The sequence below is a fragment of the Narcine bancroftii genome, chromosome 6 (genome assembly GCF_036971445.1).
Source record: "Narcine bancroftii isolate sNarBan1 chromosome 6, sNarBan1.hap1, whole genome shotgun sequence".
Classification (NCBI taxonomy): Eukaryota; Metazoa; Chordata; class Chondrichthyes; order Torpediniformes; family Narcinidae; genus Narcine; species Narcine bancroftii.
Window position 1 is genome coordinate 128256715 of NC_091474.1, and position 23472 is coordinate 128280186.

The following is a 23472-nucleotide window of genomic DNA, read 5'->3' on the forward strand; positions in this document are numbered from 1 at the left end:
AATTCTATGAGGGGGATGACCTACCAGGGAAAAGCCACAGCAGTCAGATTTATGGTACAGAGTCGGGGCCTGTGGATAAGAAAGGGAGGGAGAAGAAGAGTCACCTGTCATGGTAGGGAATTCATCAGTGAGGGGAACAGATAGAAGTTCTGTGGAAGAGATTGAGAATCCTGGATGGTATGTCACTTCCCAGGTGCCAGGTTCTGGGATATCTCAGATTGGGTTCACAGCATTCAGCAGCCAAATGTTGTGGTCTATGTAGGGACCAATAATGTGGATAGGAAGGGTGATAAGGTCCTACAAAGAGAGTTCAGGGAGTTAGGGCCTAGGTTGAAGGACAAGACCTCCAGGGTTGTGATCTCAGGATTGCTACCCATGCCATGTGCCAATGAAATTAGAAACAGAATGATAGTGCAGCTTAACATCTGGCTAAACAGATGGTACATGAGGGAGTGCCTCAGGTTTCTGGATCATTGGGCTATCTTCCAGGGAAGGTGGGACCTGTACTAGAGGGATGGTTTACATCTGAACTGGAGGGGATTAATAACTTTGTGGGAATGCTTGCTTGTGCTGCTCTGTGGGGTTTACACAAGATTTGCAAGGGGATAGGAACCAGAGCCCTATAGCAGATAGTGGAGTGGAGGAGGAAAAAGATGATATTAAGACCACATACAAAGGCAAAAATCAAAGGGTTGTGCATGGTGGAAATAATGTTCTCTTGTACATCTAATTCCTACTACACAAACTTAGAGCACATGGAATTATGATATTGTGGCCATTAGTGAAACTTGGTTGCAGGAGGGGCAGGACTAGAGTTCAATGCTCCAGGATTACATTGTTTCAGACGTGATAGAAGTTGTGGGGGGTGAAAAGAGTGTGAAAGGTGGAGGAGTAGCATTGCTTGTTAGGGAAGCCAAGTTGTGATAGTAGATGATTTTTAACTATCCACATATTGACTGGGACACCCATACTTTAAAAGGGTTGATTGCTTGGAGTTTGTCAAATGTGTTCAGGAAAGTTTTCTAAATCAATATATAGAGGTACCAACTAGAGATTGTGCAATACTGGATCTCCTATTAAGTAACAAGACAGGTCATGTGACAGATCTATGTGTAGGGCGACATTTTGGGTCCATTGATCATAATGCCATTAGTTTCAAGGTGATTATGGAGAAGGATAGGTCTAGTACCAAGTTGAGATTCTAAACTGGAGATGGGCTAAATTTGAGGAAATGAGAAAGGATCTAGAGAACATGGATTGTGCTTGGTTGTTTTTTGAAAAGAATGTGCGAAGTAGAAGGCCTTCAAAGGTGAAAATGTGAGAGTACAAAGTGTGTATGTTCCTGTTAGGATTTAAGACAAGGTTAGCAGGTATAAGGAACATTTGTTTTCAAGGGATATTGGGAATCTGGTTAAGAAGAGAGGTGTAGAGTAGGTATAGGCAACAAGGAGCAAATGAGGTACTTGAGGAATATAAAAAATTCAGGAAAAACATTGAGGGAAATCAGGAAGGCTAAAAGAAGGTACATGGTTCTTTTGGCAGACAATGTGATGGAAAGCCCTAAAGGCTTCTATAGGCGTATTAAGATCAATAGGATATCTGTATTTACTCAGGAAACAGGAAGTAAGGGAAACAAGCAGCAAGTCATGGAGCCTTTACAAATTAATCAGGAGTAGAATCTTACAGTCTTAAAGTGAATTAAGGTGGAGAAATCCCCCAGAGCCTGATAAGGGATTTCCTCAGACCTTGAAGGAGTCTAGTGCAGATATATTTAAAACATCTTTAGCCACAGGAGAGATGCTGGAGGATAGTTCATGTTGTTCTGTTGTTTAAAAAAGACTCCAGGAAATCGCAGGCCCGAGAGCCTGATATCAGTAGTGAGTAAGTTATTGGAAGGTGTTCTAGGAGCTTGGATATACAAGTATTTAGATAGCCAAGAACTGATTAGGGATAGTCAACATGCCTTTGTGTGTGGTAGATTGTGTTTAACAAATCTAGTGGATTTTTTGAGCAGGTTACCAGGAAAGTTGATAAAAGTCTGTGGATATTGTCTACATGCACTTTAGTAAGGCCTTTGTCAAGGTTCCACGTGGGAGGTTAGTCCGGAAGGTTCAGTCACTCAGTGAGGTATTATACTGGATTCGACATTGGCTTTGCAGAAGCCAAAGATTGGTAGTGGATGATTGCCCCATGACGGAAGGCCTGTGACTAGAGGTGTGTCCCAAGGATCAGTGCTAGGTCATTTGTTGATTATAAAACCCCTGGTGTCTGGAATTCAAGCATCCAGCAGCCTTAAGCAGCTGGCAAACAAAGCGAGGAAAATTTAAAAATTATAATAGGTTAAAAATATGCAAATATAAAATTGTTAAACTAAATGTTCTCCAAAGTAACACAAACTTTGGTGAATATGGGAGCAAATATTCAGCCAGCAGAGCCCTTTGCTTGTGGCAGCTGTTGGAATAAAGTGGTGTGAAACAGCAATGGCGTCACCCAGGATGAAGAGCTGGTTGAATCCGCTCCCTGTTGGGGTGACTCTTTTGCAGTGTCTTCTCATCTCTGTTTAGTAAGGGTTCCTCCAGTCAGAGGCTTTATCTGTAGACTTGTGGGAAGAGCAGATTAATTATCTATAATGTTATCGTTCGCCTTTCGGGCAGCTCCATGGAAGGGGTGGAACCAGCAGATGCAGCGATGGTTAAATGTTTTCAAGGAATGTGAGTGAAAAAGTTAAATGTTTTAAGGTTTATATATTCATGCAAGTGAAGTTTGTTTAGTGTAAATCAAGTATAGTTTTTTTTAAACTTTTAAACTGTTTATTCTTAATACAGGTGTATTAGTTAGGCATTGTAAGACCAAGTCTCAAGCAACTAGAAAATACACTTATCTGGATACTAGGAGCTTTACTGTATATCAATGATCTTGATGATAATGTGGCAAATTGGGTCAGCAAGTTTGCACATGATAGAAATATTGGAGATGTAGTGGACAGTGAGGAAACCTTTCAAGGAGTTGCACTTTGGCAGGACAAATCAAGGTAGATTTACACGGTACATGGTAGGCCACTGAGGAATGCAAAAGTATAGAGATGCAGATATACAATTCTCTTAAAGTGGCATTACAGGTAGATAGGGCTGTTAAGAGAGTTTTTGGCACATTGACCTTCATAAATCAAAGTAGAAGTTGGGATTTTATGGTAAAGTTGAATACATTGGTGAGGCCAAATTTGGAGAATTGTGTACAATTTTGGTCACCTAACTACAGGTAGAAATACAATATGATAGAGATGATTTACTATGTTGCCATGTTAGTAAGTTGCCAGGACTTGAGGAACTGAGTTACAGGGAAAGGTTAAACAGGTTTGGACTTTATTCCCTGCAGCATAGAAGAATGAGGGGAGATTTGATAAAGGTATTTAAAATTATGAGATGCGTGTAGATGGAGAAAATGTACATAGGCTTTTTCTACAGGGGTTAGGTGAGATACAAACCAGAGGACATAGGTTAAGGGTGAAAGGGAGAAGTTTAAGTGGAACATTAAGGAGAACTTCTTCACACGGAGAGTGGTGGGAGAATGAAAAGACTTGCCAGCTGAAGTGGTGAATGCAGCTCAAATTTAATATTTAAGAAAAATTTGACAGGTACATGGATGGGCGAGGAATAGAGGGATATGGAATGGGTGCAGGTCTGTGGGCCTAAGCAAAATAATAGTTTGCAACAGACTAGAAGGGCCAAAAGGCCTGTTTTCTGTACTGTAATGTTCTATGGTTCTATTCCCAATTAATCTGGGCCAACGAAGTCAACTGCACCACAATCCCAGAGGTCTGTGCTGGTGACACACAACACCACTTTGACAGGGTATGCAGAATCCAGGAGTGTGGCATGCATTGTGCCTGGTATTAGGAGGACAGTGAGTTAGATAAATGAACACGAGAGCAGCCACTCTCTAAACTTTCAAATTTCTATCTTCCTGTAGTCCATTTAAGCAGTAATTTCCTGAAAGAATTAGGCAAGACCTAACCAATCCAAAGCCAGGATGCTCGTGACTATAAAATTCTCAGCAGCCAACACATTAAAACTCATCCCACCCCAGACAATCTCTTTTCTCCCTCCACTGTCAGGAAGAATGTTCATGGGTGTGAGCCGCACACCAACCAATTCAAGAATGATTTCTTTCCCACCGTTATCAGACTCCAGAACCAAACCTCACTTCAGTCAAACAATGTTCCTTTTGTTCTAACTGCTCTCCTCCTCTATAACTCTGTACTGTGCCATACTATCTATGGGTGATCCATAAACTTTCTCACAGCACCTCTGTATGCATGGTACTGTATACAATTGGCTCTGCATGTAGTTGGTGATCATTTAATCAGCTGTTTTGAATGTGGGCACCACAGGAACTTCCGAATACATTGATGCATACAGTAACCAGCGAGTCCATCTTCATGAAGGACAATGCCTCACATCTCCATTCTAGTTTCTTAGACCAGCACTAATTCCATCAATTCCTGGCAAATTGATGATTTTGGCCCTTGGACTGTGGGTAAGACATGCAATTCAGAGTTATCCAAGTATTAACTGTGTTTCAATTATTTTTGACATTCATGCTCAGAGATTGATACATGGCATCAATTTTGAATGTATCCACCTTTTCTTGTTATTCACCTCCATTCCACCTGGTTCTTCCTGTGGATTAAGAGGGAATTCCTCCCCAAGTTCCTCTGCAATCGTTCTGCTCATGTAGTCTAAGTTGCCAATCTTGATGTTACAGCTTTAAAAAGGCCATTCTTTTAAAGTGTTGAATGAAGTCGAACCTCAGTATTTTAGATGCTCCTGAATTTGTTTTTTGGTGCAAGGGTTTGATGTGAACACTGCTCCAGTTTTTCATCTTGCTGATTTCATCAGACTGAACGATAACTGGGATGTTGTTCCCCCGAGGGAGCTGCACTTCCCTCTCCTCTACCTATTATTTATTCATCCCAAGTAAAGAGAAATAGTTTCTCCTGCAGATTTCCAAATATCATGAATCATGAACCAATTATTGACAGTACTCTCCAACCAATTTACTTTGCTTCTTACTTTCAGTTTTGGAGCATTTTAGGTCTAATTAATTTGCTATTTTTCTTCCAGGAACCATTCTCAGAAGGCCTTTCTACTTGTGAATGCTGTTCATTTCATAAAATTCTGAATAAAGATTATTGTGATACTCTCCCCACAGATACTAGCTGCACTATTGAACAATAACTGTTGTGCATATTTTCTCTGAAATATTTTAAATTTTCCTTTGACCTTCTATCTGGTTCACTAAAAATGTCTATTGAAATAATTTCCATATCCTTGTATGCAATTACACGTTAGTTCGTACTGGGCAACTTCAACATTACATCCCCTTTCATTTGTGGCAGCTGGCTATAGATCAAGTGGATATTTCCATCATGAGCTTGATTATAAAAGATGCAGAAAATGTAGAAAATGTCCACAGAATGCACGGTCTAAAATAGGAGTCAATCCTTCCAGACAACTAGGAAGCATTTTTTTGCAGAGAAAAATCACATCATGACACAAAAACCCCAAAGATGATGAATTGAAGGACAAATGGAGCTTTCAAGAGTGAGATTAATGGATGTTTAGTTGGGAAACTATCTTGAGGGATGTGAAACCATGAGAAACTAAATGAGCTATGATCCAAGTGAGTGGCAGAACAGGAGAATGCTGATGCTAGGATGTGGAGCAACACACAACCTGCTGGAGGCATTTATGGGGCCGAGCAGCGTTGGTGGAAGAAAAAGATGTCAACATTTGGGGTCAAACCTTCCATCAAGACATGACAGAAGAGACTGCTGTCCGGACAGCAGGACATCAATTATAAATGCAAGATAGGAGTCACGTGATGGAGTAGTGGCCGGTCGGGGAACTGCAGCCCTCTCCGGAAAAGTTTAAAAACACAGAAAACACAAAGGCACAAACACAAAAATTAAAATAAAGTGAAAGTAAAGGTGGGAAGAAAATGTCAGCAAAGAAAGAAAAGTCGAAAGCAACGGGAAGAAGAGAAGAAGAAATGACATCGGAAGAAGAAGGTGAAGGCCTTACCTGTCAGAGGAGGCCCGCTGTGGAGAGAGAAGCCCGCTCTCTCAGGTCAGTCGAAGTCCCGAGCTCGGGACTACAAAAATGGCTCGCGGAGCCAAGCAAAAGTGCGCAACCGCGCATGCGCGATGCGCAAGACGAAAAAAACACTAACGGGAGGGGGGACCAGCTGAGGAGTCGATTTTCACAGTTGAGAATGACAGCCACAGCACAGCAGCAAGAAGAGAACATAGAAAACAACGAGAACAAGAAGGAAGAGAGTAAAAAGAAATCAAAGAAACAACAGATGACCAACCCAAAGGAAGAAGAAGAAGAACACAGAGAAATGGAAGAAGGAGGGAAAGGCAAGACAATGGATATATCTTTTTTTAAAGAATATATGGAATCAGTAAAAGAATGGCAATCACAAGAATTTAGTGAAATAAAAAGAAGAATTAAAAGTACAGAAGAAAAAATGAATAGATTAGAGATGGTCATGTCAGATATAGGAAAAAGAGTGGACAAGGTGGAAGAACGAGAAACAGCCGTAGAAATGGAAGTAGAGGACTTAAAAGAGAAATTAGAAGAATCTAATAAAAAAATTAAAGAGACACAAGAGCTGTTAGCTCAGAAGATAGATATGATGGAAAATTATAATAGAAGAAATAATATAAAGATAGTGGGCCTTAAGGAAGATGAAGGCAAGAATATGAGAGAATTTATAAAAGATTGGATCCCCAGGGTCCTGGGAAGACCAGAATTACAGGAAGAAATGGAAATAGAAATGGCACATAGAACATCAGCCCCTCAACCACAGCCACAACAAAAACCAAGATCCATTTTAGTAAAATTCCTAAGATATACAACAAGAGAAAATATATTGGAGAAAGCAATGAAGAAAATAAGAGAAGACAAAAAGCCACTTGAATACAAAGGTCAAAAAATTTTTTTCTATCCAGACATAAGTTTTGAACTCCTGAAGAAGAGAAAGGAGTTTAATACAGCAAAAGCGATCCTATGGAAAAAAGGATATAAATTTATGCTAAAGTACCCAGCGGTACTTAAAATAGTTATTCCAGGGCAGCAAAACAGACTATTCTCGGATCCGGAGGAAGCACGAAAATTTGCAGAACAACTACAAAACAGGCAGAGAGATGAAGACATGTAACGAGAGCAAAAATGACCACAAACTATATGTATGTGTGTATATGGGTATATATATATATGTGTGTGTGTATGTATGCATATTTAAAGGAAAATATATAGAGTATAGATAAGAATTAATAAGGGAAAGAAAGGGAAGAGAGGAAGTAAGGAGGGAATTAAGAGAGTGACCTTTGTATATGAAAATTAGAATCTTTTCTGGGGGGGGCTGGGTGGGGAGGAGTTACGGTCACTGCGAAATCAGTTGACGCTTGCGAGTGAATTCGCAAATCCAAATGGAGAGGGGAGATGTGGTTGCCCGACAAGGGATAAAAGGTAACTCAGGAAGGGGAGGGGATAGTGGGGTTAAAGAAATTTTAGATAGGAGGATAAGGGAAATGTTTGATGTTTTAGAAATGATGTCTTATAAAGTGTTTAAAACAAGAAAGCAGAAATGGATAAGAAGGAAAGGTGATGAGAAGGAAATGGAAAGGAAAGATAAACAAAGTATGAAATGGCTATGTTGAACTATATGACTTTAAATATTAACGGAATACATAACCAAATCAAAAGGAAGAAACTGCTAAATTTACTGAAAAAAGAAAAAATTGATATAGCATTCGTGCAAGAAACACACTTAACTGAAATGGAGCACAAGAAATTAAAGAGAGATTGGATAGGACATGTAACAGCAGCGTCATATAATTCAAAAGCTAGAGGAGTAGCTATATTAATCAGTAAAAATGTACCAATTAAAATAGAAGAGGAAATAATAGATCCAGCAGGGAGATATGTAAAATTTACTCAATGTATATTCACCTAACGAAGAAGATCAAAAATTTATGCAAGATTTTGTTTGAAGATAGCAGACACGCAAGGGAACATACTAATAGGAGGGGATTTCAACCTTAATTTGGATTCAAACATGGATAAAACTGGGAAAAAAATTAACAGAAAGAACAAAGTAACCAAATTTATAATTAAATCGATACAAGAAATGCAACTTTTGGATATATGGAGGAAACAACACCCAAAGGAAAAGGAATATTCATTTTATTCGGGTAGACATAAAACATACTCAAGAATAGACCTATTCCTGTTATCAGCTCGTATGCAAGACAGAGTTAGAAAAACTGAATATAAAGCTAGAATATTATCGGACCACTCACCCTTGATATTGACAATAGAATTAGAGGACATCCCTCCAAGAATGTATAGATGGAGATTAAACTCCATGCTACTTAAAAGGCAGGATTTTAGAGAATTCATTGAAAGACAAATTAAAATGTACTTTGAAATAAATACAGAATCAGTGAAAGATAAGTTTATACTATGGGATGCAATGAAAGCGTTCATCAGAGGGCAAATAATAAGTTATGTAACCAAGATGAAGAAGGACTACAATCAGGAAACAGAGCAGTTGGAAAGGGAAATAGCAAATATAGAAAAAGAATTAGCAATGAAGGAAGTCACAACTAAAAGAAGAGAATTGGCAGATAAAAAAATATGAAACACTACAAACATATAAGGTGGAGAAGAACATAATGAAGACAAAACAGAAATATTATGAACTAGGAGAAAAAAGGCACAAAATTCTAGCATGGCAGCTTAAGACAGAACAAACTAAGAGAATGGTATTGGCATCAAGGAAAAAAGACAAACAAATCACATATAATCCAACGGAGATTAATGAAAACTTCAGAGAATTCTACGAACAATTATACCAAACTGAAAACGAAGGGAAAGAAGGCAAAATAGATGAATTTTTAACTAAAATTGAACTACCGAAATTACAAATAGAGGAACAAAATAAATTAACAGAACCATTTGAAATAGTAGAAATACAAGAGATAATAAAAAAACTACCAAATAATAAAACACCAGGAGAGGATGGATTCCCAATAGAATTCTATAAAACATTTAAAGATTTATTAATTCCTCCCCTCCTGGAAGTAATCAACCAGATTGATAAAACACAAATCTTACCAGATTCATGCAAAACAGCAATAATTACAGTAATACCAAAGACAGGGAAAGATCCACTCGCACCAGCGTCATATAGACCAATATCTTTAATTAACACAGATTATAAGATAATAGCTAAACTATTAGCAAACAGATTAGCCGACTATGTACCAAAAATAGTAAATCTAGACCAAACTGGATTTATTAAAAAAAGACGAACAACAGACAATATTTGTAAATTTATTAACTTAATTCATGCAGTAGAAGGAAATAAAACTCCAACAGTAGCGGTGGCTTTAGACGCAGAGAAGGCCTTTGATAGAGTAAATGGAATTATTTATTCAAAGTACTACAAAAATTCAGTTTACCAGAGAAATATATTAATTGGATTAAAGCATTATATAAGGGGCCATTGGCGAAAGTGACAGTAAATGGATATATATCAAAACAATTTAACTTAAGCAGATCAACAAGGCAGGGATGCCCACTATCACCCTTATTATTCGTGTTAGCCATAGAACCACTAGCAGAACTGATAAGAACAGAAAATAAAATAAAAGGGATAAAAATAAAAGACAAGGAATATAAAATCAGTTTATTTGTAGATGACGTTATAGTATACTTAACCGAACCAGAAATATCAATAAAAGAATTACATAAGAAATTGAAGGAATATGGAGAAGTGTCAGGATACAAGATTAACGCAAATAAAAGTGAAGCAATGCCAATGAATAAAGAGGATTTCTCAAAATTTAAGAAAGAATCACCATTCAGATGGCAAATGCAAGCAATACGATACCTAGGTATACAAATAAATAAAAACCTCAGCCATCTATATAAACTCAATTATTATCCACTAATGAAAAAATTACAGGACAACTTAGAGCATTGGAAAGACTTACCACTAACACTAATAGGAAGGATAAACTGTATTAAAATGAACATTTTCCCAAGGATACAATACCTATTTCAGGCATTGCCAATACACTTGACAGAGAAATTCTTCAAGGAGTTAAAGAAAATAATAAGGAAATTTTTATGGAAAGGGGGGAAACCAAGGATAGCACTAGATAAATTAACAGAATAGTATAAACAAGGAGGCTTACAACTGCCAAACTTTAAAAATTATTATAGAGCCACACAATTAAGATACCTATCAGATTTTTTAATCAAACAAGGGAAAAGCCAGATTGGACTAGATTAGAACTAGATAAAATAGGGAGAAGATACCCGAACATATATTATATAAATGGGATGAAAAATTGGTACAACGTAGGAATTCTCCAGTATTACATCATCTGCTCAATATTTGGAAGAAGATTCATGTAGAAAGGAATAAAACAAATTACCAACTACCAAAACTAATACTGATGCAAAATCAGCTAATCCCTTTTACAATAGATAACCTTTCCTTTAGAGAATGGGAGAAAAAAGGGATCAAAAGAATAGAAAATTGCTTTTCAGGAAATAAATTATTATCCTTTGAACAAATGAAGGATAAATATAATATAACTCAAGATACAGTGTTGGCATACTACCAACTGAAATCCTACTTGAAGGACAAATTGGGAAGCAGTCTGAGGTTACCAGAGGGAAGTAATTTTGAATATGTGATTACAGACACAATGATAATCAAAAAATTTATAACAAACATGTATATTAATCTACAAGAAAAGGAGAACGAGGAAACAAATGGTAAAACTAAACAAAAATGGGAACAAGATCTAAACAAAGATAAAGAATGAAACATGGGAGAAGTTATGCTCAGGAACTATGAGAAATACAATAAATACGAGGTTACGTATGATACAATATAACTGGATACACAGGTTATATATTACACCTCAAAAGTTAAATAAGTGGGACCCAACAGTATCTGACAGATGTTTTCGCTGTAAAAAGGAAATGGGAACAACAATTCATGCAATCTGGACATGTGAGAAAGTGAAAAAATTTTGGGAAGATCTAAACCAGATATTAAATAAAATCACAAAAAGTAATATACCAAAAAACCCAGAGATCTTCCTTCTAAGTAACATAAAAAAACAAAGAATTTGGACTTGATTTGGATGGTGCACGAAAAAGATTTGTTAGGATAGCCCTAGCTGTAGCAAAAAATTGTATTATGTCAACCTGGAAATTAGAAGATAACTTGAGAATACAACAATGGTATATATAAATGAATAAATGTATACCATTAGAAAAAATAACATATAATTTAAGAAATAATATTACAATATTTGAACAAATATGGGAGCCATACATGAAACACAATAGAGAAAACCTACCGGGGACATCTACCACCTAAAATGACAGAAGGAGAAGGGAATGAAAAGAATTGACCTAGTGGAAATTCTTGTTTGTTTTTATTGAGTGACAACATTGTTTGATGGGTTTAATGTATCTTAGAGTCTGAACTTTAAATGAATGGGAGGGGAGGTAGGGAAGGTGGGATGGGAAGAGGGAGGGGCGGAGAAAACGACACTGTATATATTTGAAAAGGAAAATGTATGTATCTTGATCAATGTGGTTTATAGTGTGAAAAATAAAAAAAAATTTTAAAAAATTATAAATGCAAGATATAGACTGATTCAGTATAATATTTTTTTAAACCAATTTTAACTTACCCCACAAAAGTTACACAGATCAAAAGCCGAAATTTCAAAGATGAGTTTCAGTTGTGGAACTGAGATAGGAACTTTTCTACGTGCCACATGGTCGTACGTGAAAGTGAGGCCATTTTGCCAAGAAATCACAGAAAAATTAACCAAGATAACAGGAGTGGCCTTCATGGGTGACCCAGAACTACGTCTAATTAGATAATTTCATGGAAATAAGTGACAAATTGATCAAATCTCATTTATAAAAATAGCACTGGCAGTAGCAAAAAAAATGTATCATAATCACTTGAAAACCCGACTTCCCTCTACTTATAGCATGATGAACTGTGGAAATGAACAACTGTATACCTATGGTTAAAAAAAAATTACATATAACAAAGAATAAATACGACACATTTATAAAGGTCTGGCAGCCATACCTGGACCACATAGGGGCCAAGATACAGTGATAAAAAGGAACAAAAAAGGTTTTAAAATTAATTTTATGTATAAAAAAATGTAGTTTCCCCAACTGTATCTATATACTTATCTCAGCTCTGACGGTGAATGGATCTTTATGTATGGAGGGGACAGAGGGAGGGAGGGACTGTTTTGTTTTTGTTTGTTGTGTTTGGGGGGAAAAAAATTAATATATTGTACATTTAAAATGTTACTATGTATATTTTTTGGGAAAAAAAAACAAAAATAATGTATAAAAAATCAGAAGAGGCTGGGGTACTGAAACAGCTCGTCCTCTTCCAACATTCCTCCCAAAGGTTCAATTTAACCGTGCCCTGATGTCCAAATGCCAAAGAGGGCAAATCTCTCATAGATGATTCTTTGTTCCAGTTTCTTGGATTTATCCCCTTCTCTGAAGTTCCTTCCCAACCCACAATCTATATAGCAAAGGCATGCAGCCCCTTCCCTCAAGCACTGATGTGAGCATTTGCGATTTCACTCCATATCTTTTGCCCCCATATAAATTAACACCCTTGAGTACCCTCTCCGAACCTCTTCCAATATTTCTGAAGCTACAACAGTGCTCGATGAACAATTACCTGACAGCATAAAACTCCTTCCTTCAAATGTTCAAGGCAAAATGAACAATTCGCAACAATTACAGGCTTATCTAGAGATTTTAATGGCCAAACGCTACTTGTTTTTGAAGTTGAGATGCATTTGAGTTGTTTATTGGGCCACTGTGAGAGAGCAGTTAAGCAGTCTGCATGGCCCAAATAAACAGGGTCATTTTCTCCCTGGAGTTACGGGTGTGTGCCAAGCAGAATTTTTTTTTTAAATATCTAACAACCACTGATGCAAGCATTTTAATTGCCTGAATAATTAACTGAATTTCAATGCTCATTTACCATGGCAGCATTTGACTTTGGGAATATTAATCCAAATCCCTGGATTACAACAACCAATGGATCACCACACTCATACCTAGTCCTTTGTGCAGCCTCCTCAAAGAGGTTTACCTTAATTTAATAGCAACGAGAACTGAAAATGGGCAAATTAAATAAAATTGTCTGTCATTTTGCAGCCATTGGCAAAATGCAGAAGTTATGATCAGAGATTCCAAATGGATTCTTTAGTGGGACCAAGGAGAAGGGAAATATGTGGTTCCACTGTTACTTCAGTGCATCATGAGCCTTAACCTCTGAGGTATTTCGTGCAAGAGGACAATGTGGGACTTCTGTTTCTGGTATCTTGCTGTGATTGGTGACTGCAGCCCAGGAAATGCAACAGCCAATTGAGGACAGCAAGATCCCACAAACAAACTGGGTCAAATCCTCTGCTTGGTCTCATTATTTTGTTGGACAAATATCAGACAAAACACCAGACCAGACACTACTTCCTGGAGGAACTCAGCGGGACGAGCAGCATCAATAGGAGAAAAAGAACAGTTGATGTTTCGGGATGTGTCTTTTGCTCCCACTGATGCTGCTCGACCTGCTGAGTTCTTCCAGCACATTGTATCTTATCTTCATATTCCAGTATCTGCAGACTGTTTGTGTGACTTCAAATTGAACACTATGTTCTCTCTTTGAATAATCTGTGGGATCTTTTCCTTTCACTTTAGGAGTTGGGGGGGGGGGGGTGAAATTGGTGTCAGACAGGGCTTTAGTATCAATCTCATTCATACAGCAACATATTGAGGCATCTGATGAGATTCTGAGCTGAAAGTTCGAAGTGAGACTGGAACCATAATCTTAGAGGTGAGAAGGTTCACAGCTGGCATCATGGGGGAAACCAAGGACATGCAAGAGTAATTTGCAGCTTACAATTCATATCATTAATGCCAGTCTGCCAGAACAAACGCATTTGTCATTCCCCCATTTGACCCTTGCTTCTCAGCAAGGCCCCATGCAATTAAGCCATTCACTACAGTTCACTGTGACAGCTTTCATTTCCAGCTTTGAACAGGGGGGGTGGGGTGGAATCTGAAGGAAGGTGCCTCTAAATGGAACTCATTATTGTATCCAGTCTGTTGAAAAGATTCAGTAAGGCCCCCACAGAAATGAATTTGCAGCTGACATTTTGAAAGCTATTGAGGCATTGTAGCTGTGATGTTCTTGTGGCAAAATATATTCAGCGGCACTCGCTCAGAAAAGGAACTAGTTTTAGATTGGAGGCTCCCTGCTTAAAAGAAAAAGGTGATAAAGCATACCAAAATCCATGCAACAGAATGTCTAAAATGCAATGCATAAGGAATAAGAACAGAAGTCGGCCGTCGGGCCCATCGAGCCTAATCAGTCGTCTAATAAGATTGAGGCTGATCTGGCCGTGGACTTGACTTCACTTATCTGCCTTTTCCCCGTAACCCTCCAGTCCCCAACCACGTAAAAATCTATCTGCATTTTGAATATATTTAATGAGGTGGTCTCTGTTGCTTCAATGTTGGATCTACTTTGAAGGAATTTTAATTAAAAAGAGCAACAAATGGATGGAAGTTTACATTTATGCTGCCAGAGTGACTAAAACAAATACCATTGAATACAAGGAATAAAGAGCGAGGGGTAGAGAGGGGTAGAGAGGGGTAGAGAGGGGTAGAGAGGGGTAGAGAGGGGTAGAGAGGGGTAGAGAGGGGTAGAGAGGGGTAGAGAGGGGTAGAGAGGGGTAGAGAGGGGTAGAGAGGGGTAGAGAGGGGTAGAGAGGGGTAGAGAGGGGTAGAGAGGGGTAGAGAGGGGTAGAGAGGGGTAGAGAGGGGTAGAGAGGGGTAGAGAGGGGTAGAGAGGGGTAGAGAGAAAAACCAGATGTTGCAATCTTGAGCAGACAATCATCAGCTGGAAGATCTGAGCAGGTCAGGCAACATACATAGGTTGCAGGGTCAATCAACATTTCGAGTCAGGAAGGGTCCAAACCCAAAATATTGACTGTCCCTTTCTACCCAAGGATGTTGCCTGACCTGCTGAATTTTTCTCACAGCTCATTCTTTGACTGAGATGAGACAGAGCTGGAAAAAGTCACAGCCAAGGATGCAGTTTTTACATCAGTAAGATCGAAAGAGTTCAGAAAAGATTTACAAAAGTGGTTCTCAACCTTTTTCTTTCCATTCACATACCACTTTAAGTAACCCCTATGCCACTGGTCCTAAGTGATTAGTAAGGTGGTATGTAGTGGGAAGGGAAAGTTGAGAACCACTACTCTGAACCCAATTGTTACTGAAATATTTTGCTTGAGAAAAATTGCCATGGGCCCATCTCCTTTGGAGTTAATGAAACTGTGCACATAACGAGTCAATTAGGTACAATTTAAACAGCGGTTTTCAAACTTTTTCATTCCACCCACATACCACCTTAAGCAATCCCTTACTAATCACAGAGCACCTATGGCATAGGGAATATTTAAAGTGGAATATGACTGGAAATAAAAAAGATTGAGAACCACTGATTTATAAGGATGTTGCAGGGACTGGAGGAGTGGAGTTACAGCGAAAGGTTAAATAGGACATGGGTAAAGGGTGAAAAGTGAAATTACAGGGAACATAAGGCTAACTTCGTGCAGAGTGTGGAATGAGTCACCAGTTGCGGGCTTAAATTTTGACATTAAAAAAAAATTTGGATGGGAGGGGCATGGAGGGTGATGGTCTGCATGTGTGTCAATGGGACAAGGCAGAATAATAATTTGGCACATCCAATGTGGGCTGAAGCACCTGTTTCTGTGTTGTTGTGTTCTACAGTTTTATGTCACGACAAGCCAAAGATGTAGTGATGAATAGGAGAAACTGAGTGGTATGTGAAATGGAAAAGCATGGTCCAGGAGATAGTTTGGGCTAGAGACATTGAAGATGAACATTTTTTAAAATGTGGTGTTGGTCAGTGAACCCACATTAAGAGACAGGCAGAAGAGTTTTGGATGATGTCAGATTTACTCTGGGTGAGAGGTTGAACTGGTTCATGTAGAAATGGTTGATTAAAAAAAAGTATCCAAGTCATGGAGAGCTTCAGCACTAGATGAGCAAGTCAGGGTGCAACAAACAAGCCTTTAAAAAGATTTAACATGTCTGCAGCATGGAGTGGCAATAACTGAAACTTAATCCTAATAGAAATATGTGGGCTCAAGTCCAATGAAAGTCATCACAGCCCAAACATTCCAACAAAGCCATGGCAGAGCACCTCACCCCTGTGTAAAAAGGGCTACCATTCTAGACACATCACATGTCCTTCAGCAGAGTGAACCAGGAGGCTACACTAAAACAAAATATAAAATTTGCAAAGGTGGATTGTTGGCGGGGGGATGGGAATGGTGGGCGGCTGCATTCTACTGCATCAACGGCCTGACATTGGCAGCAAACTAGCACTCACTCCAAATTTCTGAATGTGAAGAGGTCAGGCAAACAGCTGGAAGAACTTGGCAAAGGGTCGTTCTTTCAGCAGGAGGAATGGCACTGCTAGACATTCCAAATCACCAATAATTTATGCATCAAAGAGCCAATTTCTCAATGAGTCTTCCACAGAAGGATGTAAACAATGAGGCAAGTATCGCCTCACAATGAAACCATGACATCACATTATTATTGTTCATGTATCAATAAGGCTTGAATTTATTTTGGTTTTAAACAACTAAAAGCACAAATAATTGAAAAATTAACTACTCGATTTCTCCAAATGGTGTTATTTCCCCCCCCATCCTCACTCTCCCATTCGCTTATCTCCCTGTCTCCTATCCTCCAGCTCTGCATTCAAAGAGCAACCCCCTTCCCCGAATCAACTCTCACCTTTGGCCTGTCAGTCTGCGCTCCGCCCCTTGCCCTTTCTTCCCTTCTCGCCCAGCCTTTTTATTCAGGCGCCTCCCTACATTTTCCTCAGACCTTGAAGAAGGGCTCAGGCCCATAACTTGGTAACATATCTTTTCCTCCTGAGGATCTTGCTGGGTTTCTCCTGCATTTTGGTATTTTTACTACAATCACAGCATTACAGACTTTTGTGTTTCACCCTATTAATCTCTCCTGCTGGATTTAAAAATAAAACCAAGCTGATGATAAATGTCAGCCGTGCAAAATTTGTATTATCATTTGCTCTCACAGTGCAACAAGGAAAACCTGAAAATTTCAAGTCCTTTGTCTCAGCTCCTTGTTGGGATGATGGCAGGAGAAACCAGTCCATCAAATACACCAGATGAAAAACCATGGAAATGTCACAAAAAAAAAATCATTTTGTACATGAAGATTACTTTTGGGTGCATGAAAAAGATTTTTACATCCTTCAGGTCTTTTGTAGTCAAGATCAATGAAAACCTTTTCTTGATAGAGATAATTTACACCACCTACTTTACGATTTTTTTTTTAAAACAGATCACATTCTCAATGCATTAGACTGTATAATAAAAATAGAAATTAGAAAATTGTAGAATGTCACTTTTCGAACAGAATACCCTGAACACTGTCAATATAGTAAACAAAGGAAAGACAAATGGACTTTGGTTCAGATAAGTGTGAGGTGTTGCATTTTGTAGGTCAAACCTGGGCAGGACTGGCACAGAAATAATAGGGTCCTGGAAAGTGTTGTCGAACAGAGACACCTAGGAAAGTGGTGTCACAAGTAGACAAGGTAGGCTTTTGACAAACTTTCTCCTCATTGGTGGGAGCAATGAACTCAGGATAGATGTGTTATATCACAAGTGTACAAGATGTTAGTAAGACCACACTTGAAGGATTGGGTGCAATTCTAATTATAAGAAGGATGTCATGTTGCTGGAAAGAATGCTGAAAATATTAACAAATATGTTGCTTGAGTTACAAGGATAGACTGGGACTTTTCTCCCTGGAGTGCAGGAGGATTAGGGATGAACTTATAGAGGTAAACAAGATCTTCTCTTCTTCTTTGGCTTGGCTTCGCGGACGAAGATTTATGGAGGGGGTAAATGTCCACGTCAGTTGCAGGCTCGTTTGTGGCTGACAAGTCCGATGCGGGACAGGCAGACACGGTTGCAGGGGAAAATTGGTTGGTTGGGGTTGGGTGTTGGGTTTTTCTTCCTTTGCCTTTTGTCAGTGAGGTGGGTAAGATCATGGGTAAGGTAAATAGCCACAATCATTTTCCCCAGGGTAGGGGAGTCTAAAACTAGAGGGCCGAGGTTTAAGGTGAGAGGGAAAAGATTCAGAAGGAATCTGAGGGCACCTTCTTCACACAGAGGGTGGTGGATATTCGTAAAGAGCTGATAGACAGAGTGGGACAGGAGGGTATAATTGCAATGTTTCAAAGTTATTTAAGCAGGTAATATGGATCAAGAAAAGAGAGAGGAGGGCCAAATGTAGGCAAAAAGAATTTGCACAAGTAGACAAATAGGTCAGCATGGACATGCTCAGCGGATAAATGAGTGCTATAAAACTCAATGACTTCATACATTTAAAAACACAAGTTGCTTTTGAAATTATAATGACATTTTAACAGTGAAAAATGCTGCATGGAACAAATTACTCAAACATCATGAACCTCAAAAAAAATTGTCAATAAAGGGCAGGCTCTTTGCTTCAGAGCAAGGCTGCATGAACTAACATTAGCAAGTCAGTGATGTGTCAGTTCAAGCAGAAGCAACACAACAAAATAAAATCAGGGTAATAATCTTCTTATCCTTTGATCTAAATTGTCCAAGGAGTTTCCTTTTTTAAAAACTGCAAGGCAAGAGTTGGTAGCATACGAATCAAATTCTACAATCAAAAGGTGCAGTTATACTGAATGTGAAGAGGGAAGCTATTTTGTAGAAGCCTTCAGGAGAAGACATGCTAAAGGCAGAGTTTATTATTGTGATACAAGCAAATCAGAACAAAAAGCCAAGATTCCACATTGAATGCATCATAAAATTTTTACCCCATTGAGAACACAGCAACTGCCATTTCCACAGCTGACTCTGTTAGTTACACTGTGCAACAGCTGATATGAAATCTAATTTTGTTCATTTACATCTTAATCCTGTTTAAAACTTGGATTAAAATAGTGAACACGTCCATTTCTGAGCAATAATCGAGATCCTGATACTTTGTTATGCTATCCTTCTAAGTTTCATCTTTAACCTCATGAAACAACCTTCCTGTGGAGTGCCTTGAGAAACCAGGGAAAAATGTCACACTGAACTGCTGAAGGAGGTATTGAGACAGGTGACTAAGACTTGGTCAAAGAATAAAAGATGACAGTTTCAATACAATTCAGAATGACACTGTACTGAACAAGTTAATGGTTAACAAGTGTGCTGCCACAACTGAGGAGGCCTTGAAAATACTGCAAGGATTTGTCAGAATGGTACTTGGACTCCCAAGTGTCCATACAAACTGATGTATTCCTGAGAATTCAGGCAACTAAGGATTGATTTGTTCAGGTTTTTTTTTTAATTAAAAAAAAATCTAATTGAAATGAATGTAGGTGGAGAAAAAGCAATTTCAATGGTTGAGAGAACAAGGACGAGATGACATCTGAAAATTAAGAGCCAGGCCTTTCAGGATGGGTCAAAAACACACACACACAAAGGTCGTTTGAAAATTCCCTATCTGCAGATGTCAATAGATGCCAGGACAATCGTTCACTTTAAATCCGAAGTTTGACAGGTTTGCGTCATCAAAAACATTGAGGAGCTTGGCACAAAGATTTGGTGGGGTGGAATGCACAGAAAGCTAACACATAGTTGCAATTTCACTGAAGAGTCACAAGTTTACAGGGCTAAAATGCTCACCCTTGTTCCTACACAGTGCAGCTTGTAAGGAGTGTGTCAAAAAAAACTGCCAATTTTGGCAAAGAAAACCACCTAAACTCTGAGGTGACTGGTGATCATTGCAGTGGTCAGGAATTGAGGAAAATGAAGATGACTAACCCTAACCCACCACCACCCCCACCAATCTCATTCTCCAACTTTCTACATGATCATGGATAGAGTGTGATCCATGCCCTCCAAGACCTCAAAGTCAAGGCAAAGCTTGTGAAGATTCATTGAAGATAGAGTCAATATCAGAAGTTCCATACCGAGCACAAGATAGTCATTTCTATGCAATAACAAGAACCTCATAAATTGTGTGCGGTGAAGAGAGAAATGATTTGTGCCCCTTCTGCTCCACATCACAGATTATGCATAACGCCCTCAATGTAAATCAATAGCTCTTTGTCCATTAATGCCAGCAGTTCAACATTCTCAATCAACAAGATTCTATTACTAATGGAAATGCAGAATTCAGCTTTAGGCAACTGTCAGAGAAATTTGAAAATTTCAGATACAGAAATTTAAAAATATATACATACTTCATCAAAGGATCCATTGAGAGACAGAGGAGTTATGAGAATATGATCCAAAACATCCTCTTTGGAAATATCATTGGAATAGACTGAACAGTAACTACTAAATGTGAATTGGGTAAATACTTAACGATGAGAAACCCATCCAGAGGGTGAAAAGCAGAGGACTGAGACTGTCAGTGCTGAATAACAGAGGGGGAGCAGCGAGAGACACTCTCACAGAACTCCCTTCAAAAACAGGAGAACTTCTTCAGGGAAGGCATCCCTCAAAGAGGAATGGGACTAACTGGATCTTCAAAGACTTGGCAAAGGCACACCCTCCCATACTGTTTATCGCCCTGTTCTATATCCCTCCATCAAATCTGTCATCACATGAGCACTGCCTCAACTGTTCCCTTCTCTACAGTTCAGCGCCCTGATAAGCAAAGAGCATCCCCGTTTGTTCATAAACTGCTGGTCAGATTTATTTTGCAGTGGCAAACAAAAGATGTCGACTCACTTTGTCCCCAGTTTACTTCAAAATTAGTCCAATGACTAAGCAGAAATATCACTTCACCAACGTTCGGCTTTCTTCCCACAGCCTCCCTGGTTCCTGCCACACAGCTCGGGCAGTTGAGGCAGGCTGACTGCTGGCTGTCAGCAAGAGCCTCAAGTGTGACACCCCAGGGGCCAAGTAACAAGGGCAGGACCTCTCTAAATAACCTGATCCGGCGGATCGAGGAAGGGTGGGGAGTGGTCTGATCAAACTGGCGCTCGGCACGAAATGATGTTTGACATTATTTATAGACTCTTACAGTATGGAAAATATCGAATAAAAATCCAGACAAGCATCAGAAAGCAAGATAATTGAAAACAAATCTCAGTCTTCGCTTTTATATTTATGCAACATCAACATAAAAATTCTCGGTCCAAGAGATAGTGTTGGTGTTGACAAAATGCCTCATCTGGTGGGCCAAAAGGGGAAGGGGGGAACAGCGGGCAGACTAAACCGTTAGCTTAAGCCAGTGAAAGCGGATTTACCTTTGTACCGCTCTAACACGTCCTCGTAAGCCTGCAAATACTCCAGTTCATCGGCGTAATAGTCGGCCGCGGGGATGAACCTCGGGACGTGGCCGGCCATGGGGGCTGGAGGACGGCAGAGCACAGCCGGGGTGCAGGTCCCCTTCTCTCCAGCTGAAACTCGGGGAGAAGCTCCGGCTGCTTCGCTTCGCAGACAGCGCCGGGAGCCGGGTCCGCCCACTTGCCGGCCGCACCAATAGCGAGAGCCGGCCCTGCCCTCGTCCTTCGGCGAGGTCTCCTCCTTCCCAAAGGGCCGTGAGCTTCGGCTCCCACCGGTCGGGTTGCGATCGCCGCTTGGCAACTGAAGCTTCAGAGCCGCCGCCTGTCCCTTCCGACCCTTGGGTCTCTCCCACCCACGCTGAACTACACGAAACGTAACCAAGGCATTCACTGGAAATATTAGAAGTGCAGTTTTCTGTGTGTACATCGCAATGAAGAAATCTCCAACATGGTGTTGAATCTCTCCCCGCAGTATAGACCGCAGGCTTTCACGATGAAAGGAGAGCGACGAGTCACCTCTCCTCCACCTATACGTGGTCATATTCGATTATTCCCCCCAACCCACCTCCCTCCCTCCCTCCTCTGAAACATTGACATGGAAATTAAGTGAATGAATTTTTAAACATTTCTCCAGTATTGATTTTTTTTAAATAACCTTCGGGATAGAAACCGGACGAGTGCAGGTTTGTAACCAGCCCGTGGGCACACACCTTCGTTCACCTCAGTTTGCCCGCCCGGGTTACTCGGGGAGAGAAGGGTGTAATTTGTACGTGGGAGGAGGTCATTCGAAACGCCATCAAACCCGATCCGGTCTTCAATTTATAATATATTGCACATTATGACTGGTTATGGCTCGACCTGTTTTGGCATCGATTGGTATCAAGGAATATGCAGTAAATTGCATCCCATTGTATTATATTTAAATAATATGACACTGGTAAATAGATCTCATGTGTTATGCAAGTCTCACTGAAGACGACAATGAACTCGTGACCATCGTCCCAAATCTGCCGAGGACCAAATTTCAACCAAATCAATGTGTTCACAATGGGAAGATATTGAACTCAAACACAAAGCAAGCTCTCTGAACTAATGCATCTTTCCAGTTCAATGGAACAAATCATGGCTTCGAACCAAAAGGAAAATTAAAATGAAGCCATCCAGATATCCAGAATAAATCTCGAATGTATAATTATAATAAATGTCCTTGCAGCGCAGTCCAGATTCCACCCCTCCCCCCCCCCCCCAAAAAAAATATTGTGGCGAAGCTCTTACCGGCTATCCTCAGAACGGCTCTCTCTGCCGGGTCCAGCACCGACCCTCCTTGAATCTTTCTCTTGGATCTCTCATGCTTCGGCAAGTTCCACGGCAGAGTGTCCCCGGGAGCTGGCGAGACCGTCCCTGATCTTTGACTAAAATCATCCTCATCGTCTGAATAATCGGCAGAAGACATGGAACAGGGACGAGAGCTGCTCCCGATACTCTGCACAGAGAGAGAGACAGATGGACGCAGAGGAGAGGGGGTGGGATGGAGAAGGGAACAGACAAAAGATCAAAAAGACAATGAAACACATACATCCATTGGCTGAGAAACGCAGAGTCCGATGGGGTGTGAACACAAACAAAGGTCCGGGATGAACCCCTCACCTCCCACGTCTACTACAGACTTTCACTTTTAATACGACGTGATTTCAAAATACATGATAACCGCTTTCATCGACAGATTCATGAAAATCATGAACAGAGGAGGAATGGTGTGAATTTTACTTGCAATAAAAATCTATTTGTCTCCCCCATCAGGGCTCAGGTGGACTTACCATGGTGCACAGGAAATAATTCGACCACAGACAGTCCTTTGCTTGCAGATATTTGGGGGTTTTTTTTTCTGTCTACAATTAGATGGCTCTGATGAAAAAAGGCAGGGAGTGG

The 23472-nt window shown here is 39.8% G+C and overlaps 1 protein-coding gene across 8 annotated transcripts in view; it reads right to left on the bottom strand.

The window, feature by feature from the left end:
• Window positions 1–23472, bottom strand: part of dst (dystonin) — a 570552-nt gene that overhangs the window by 532802 nt on the left and 14278 nt on the right. For 6 of the 8 annotated variants that reach the window (XM_069886062.1, XM_069886061.1, XM_069886059.1 and 3 more), the window contains exon 1: window positions 22819–23020. In XM_069886062.1, the coding sequence (XP_069742163.1) occupies window positions 22819–22996 (178 nt within the window). In that variant the 5' untranslated portion in view covers window positions 22997–23020. Of the gene's footprint in view, window positions 1–21504; window positions 21660–22818; window positions 23027–23472 lie in introns of those variants that run through there. The other 2 variants (XM_069886058.1, XM_069886053.1) reach the window with 2 other exon arrangements.